This window comes from Ursus maritimus, unplaced genomic scaffold, assembly GCF_017311325.1.
Source record: "Ursus maritimus isolate PB19 unplaced genomic scaffold, ASM1731132v1 scaffold_1, whole genome shotgun sequence".
Taxonomy (NCBI): domain Eukaryota; kingdom Metazoa; phylum Chordata; class Mammalia; order Carnivora; family Ursidae; genus Ursus; species Ursus maritimus.
In genome coordinates this window covers 55,128,591-55,130,422 of record NW_024423343.1, presented here as the reverse complement: position 1 = coordinate 55,130,422, position 1,832 = coordinate 55,128,591, and the positions used below count along the sequence as shown (strand labels likewise).

At 61.4% G+C, this 1,832-nt stretch overlaps 2 protein-coding genes across 2 annotated transcripts in view; both read left to right on the top strand.

Annotated features, from left to right (window-relative positions):
- LOC103659908 (homeobox protein Hox-D3) overlaps window positions 1-1,817 on the top strand; it is a 5,000-nt gene extending 3,183 nt beyond the window's left edge. Inside the window, exon 3 of the mRNA XM_040637475.1 lies at window positions 241-1,817. Coding sequence (XP_040493409.1) covers window positions 241-998 — 758 coding nt within the window. The 3' untranslated portion in view covers window positions 999-1,817. The remainder of the gene's footprint in view (window positions 1-240) is intronic.
- The window catches only part of LOC121104240 (homeobox protein Hox-D3-like), a 2,578-nt gene continuing 2,430 nt past the window's right edge, over window positions 1,685-1,832 (top strand). The window contains exon 1 of the mRNA XM_040636609.1: window positions 1,685-1,688. Coding sequence (XP_040492543.1) covers window positions 1,685-1,688 — 4 coding nt within the window. The remainder of the gene's footprint in view (window positions 1,689-1,832) is intronic.

Below are 1,832 nucleotides of genomic sequence, written 5' to 3'. Positions count from 1 at the left end.
AATCGGACCTCAGAAGGCAGATGGGGGGGGGGTTCAGGTGCAACTCCTAGGTAGGACAGGGGCCTGTGAGGTCCCGCTAGGAGTCTCACATCTCAGACGCCCCTCCCCCACTCCAGCCAGCGTTAAGGGTTGGGGGCTGGGATGGAGGAAGAGAAGGGAGCCAGGGAATCACCCTGCTCGAGCCCTGGGTGCCCCCCACCTCTCCCGCTCAGCATCTCCTCTCTCTCCCTTCCTGCCCAGGAGAGAGCTGCGAGGATAAGAGCCCTCCGGGCCCGGCGTCCAAGCGGGTGCGCACGGCATACACGAGTGCGCAGCTGGTGGAGTTGGAGAAGGAATTCCACTTCAACCGCTACTTGTGCCGGCCACGCCGCGTGGAGATGGCCAACCTGCTGAACCTCACCGAGCGCCAGATCAAGATCTGGTTCCAGAACCGGCGCATGAAGTACAAGAAGGACCAGAAGGCCAAGGGCATCCTGCACTCGCCCGCGGGTCAGTCCCCGGAGCGCAGCCCGCCGCTGGGCAGCGCCGCCGGCCACGTGGCCTACTCCGGCCAGCTGCCGCCCGTGCCCGGCCTGGCCTACGACGCGCCCTCGCCGCCCGCCTTCGCCAAATCTCAGCCCAACATGTACGGCCTGGCCGCCTACACGGCGCCGCTCAGCAGCTGCCTGCCACAGCAGAAGCGCTACGCGGCGCCCGAGTTCGAGCCCCACCCCATGGCGAGCAACGGCGGCGGCTTCGCCAGCGCCAACCTGCAGGGCAGCCCGGTGTACGTGGGTGGCAATTTCGTCGACTCCATGGCGCCCGCGTCCGGGCCCGTCTTCAACCTGGGCCACCTCTCGCACCCGTCTTCGGCCAGCGTGGACTACAGCTGCGCCGCGCAGATTCCCGGCAACCACCACCATGGACCGTGCGACCCTCATCCCACCTACACAGATCTCTCAGCTCACCACTCGTCTCAGGGACGCCTGCCCGAGGCCCCCAAACTGACGCATCTGTAGCGGCCGCCACCGGCCCGAACTCGAGGCGCAATTACCTCTTTTGCTTTGGTGGCAGGGGTGGCGGGCGGGGCCCGCGGGGCAGCTCGGTGACCCCCTCCCTCGCTCTGGCCCGGTCGCTGCCTCCTGGGTCTCGGGCCAACAGCTGCCGAGACGCAGGCGACTGGGCCTCCCCTCCAGGCGTGCCCTCCTTTGGGTGACTCGCCATAAATCAGCCGCAAGGATTCTCCTCTGTAACCCTGACAGTGCCATATACTGCGGACCGAGGGACTCTAATCTGGTAAGGGTGTCCCGAAGGTAAGTCCGAGATCCATCGGCGGCGCGCTCTGCAGAGGGACCGGCGGCCGGACAGCCCCGGGCCTGGCCCGAGTCTAGCTTAGTTGCGGAGACCTTAATTTATATGCTCCTTCCCGTCCCGTAAGGATTGCAACGGACTCAACGATCTGTATTTATTATTTGAAGCGAGTCATTTCGTTTCCCTGATTATTTATCCTCGTCTTAATGTATTTATGTGTATATTTGTAGAATTCTCCAGCCAAGCTTAGGAACGCGCTCCCAGGCCGCGGGGGCCACCTTTCACCTCTTTAGTCCCCTTGGTCTGAACTAGTTGAGAGAGTAGTTTTGAACAGTTGTAACCGTGGCTGGTGTTTGTAGTTGATGTAAAGGATTAAGACCGCAAATTGTCCTTCATGGGTAGAGTCAGGCGGCCCCGTGGCGTGGCACGACACCCGTTACTCATTTCTCACAGCCGCAGCCCTCAGCAGTCGACACAGTTTATTGATTTCAAATTGTCTGGTACTATTTGAACAAATATTTAGAATAAAAAAATTTCTCAGT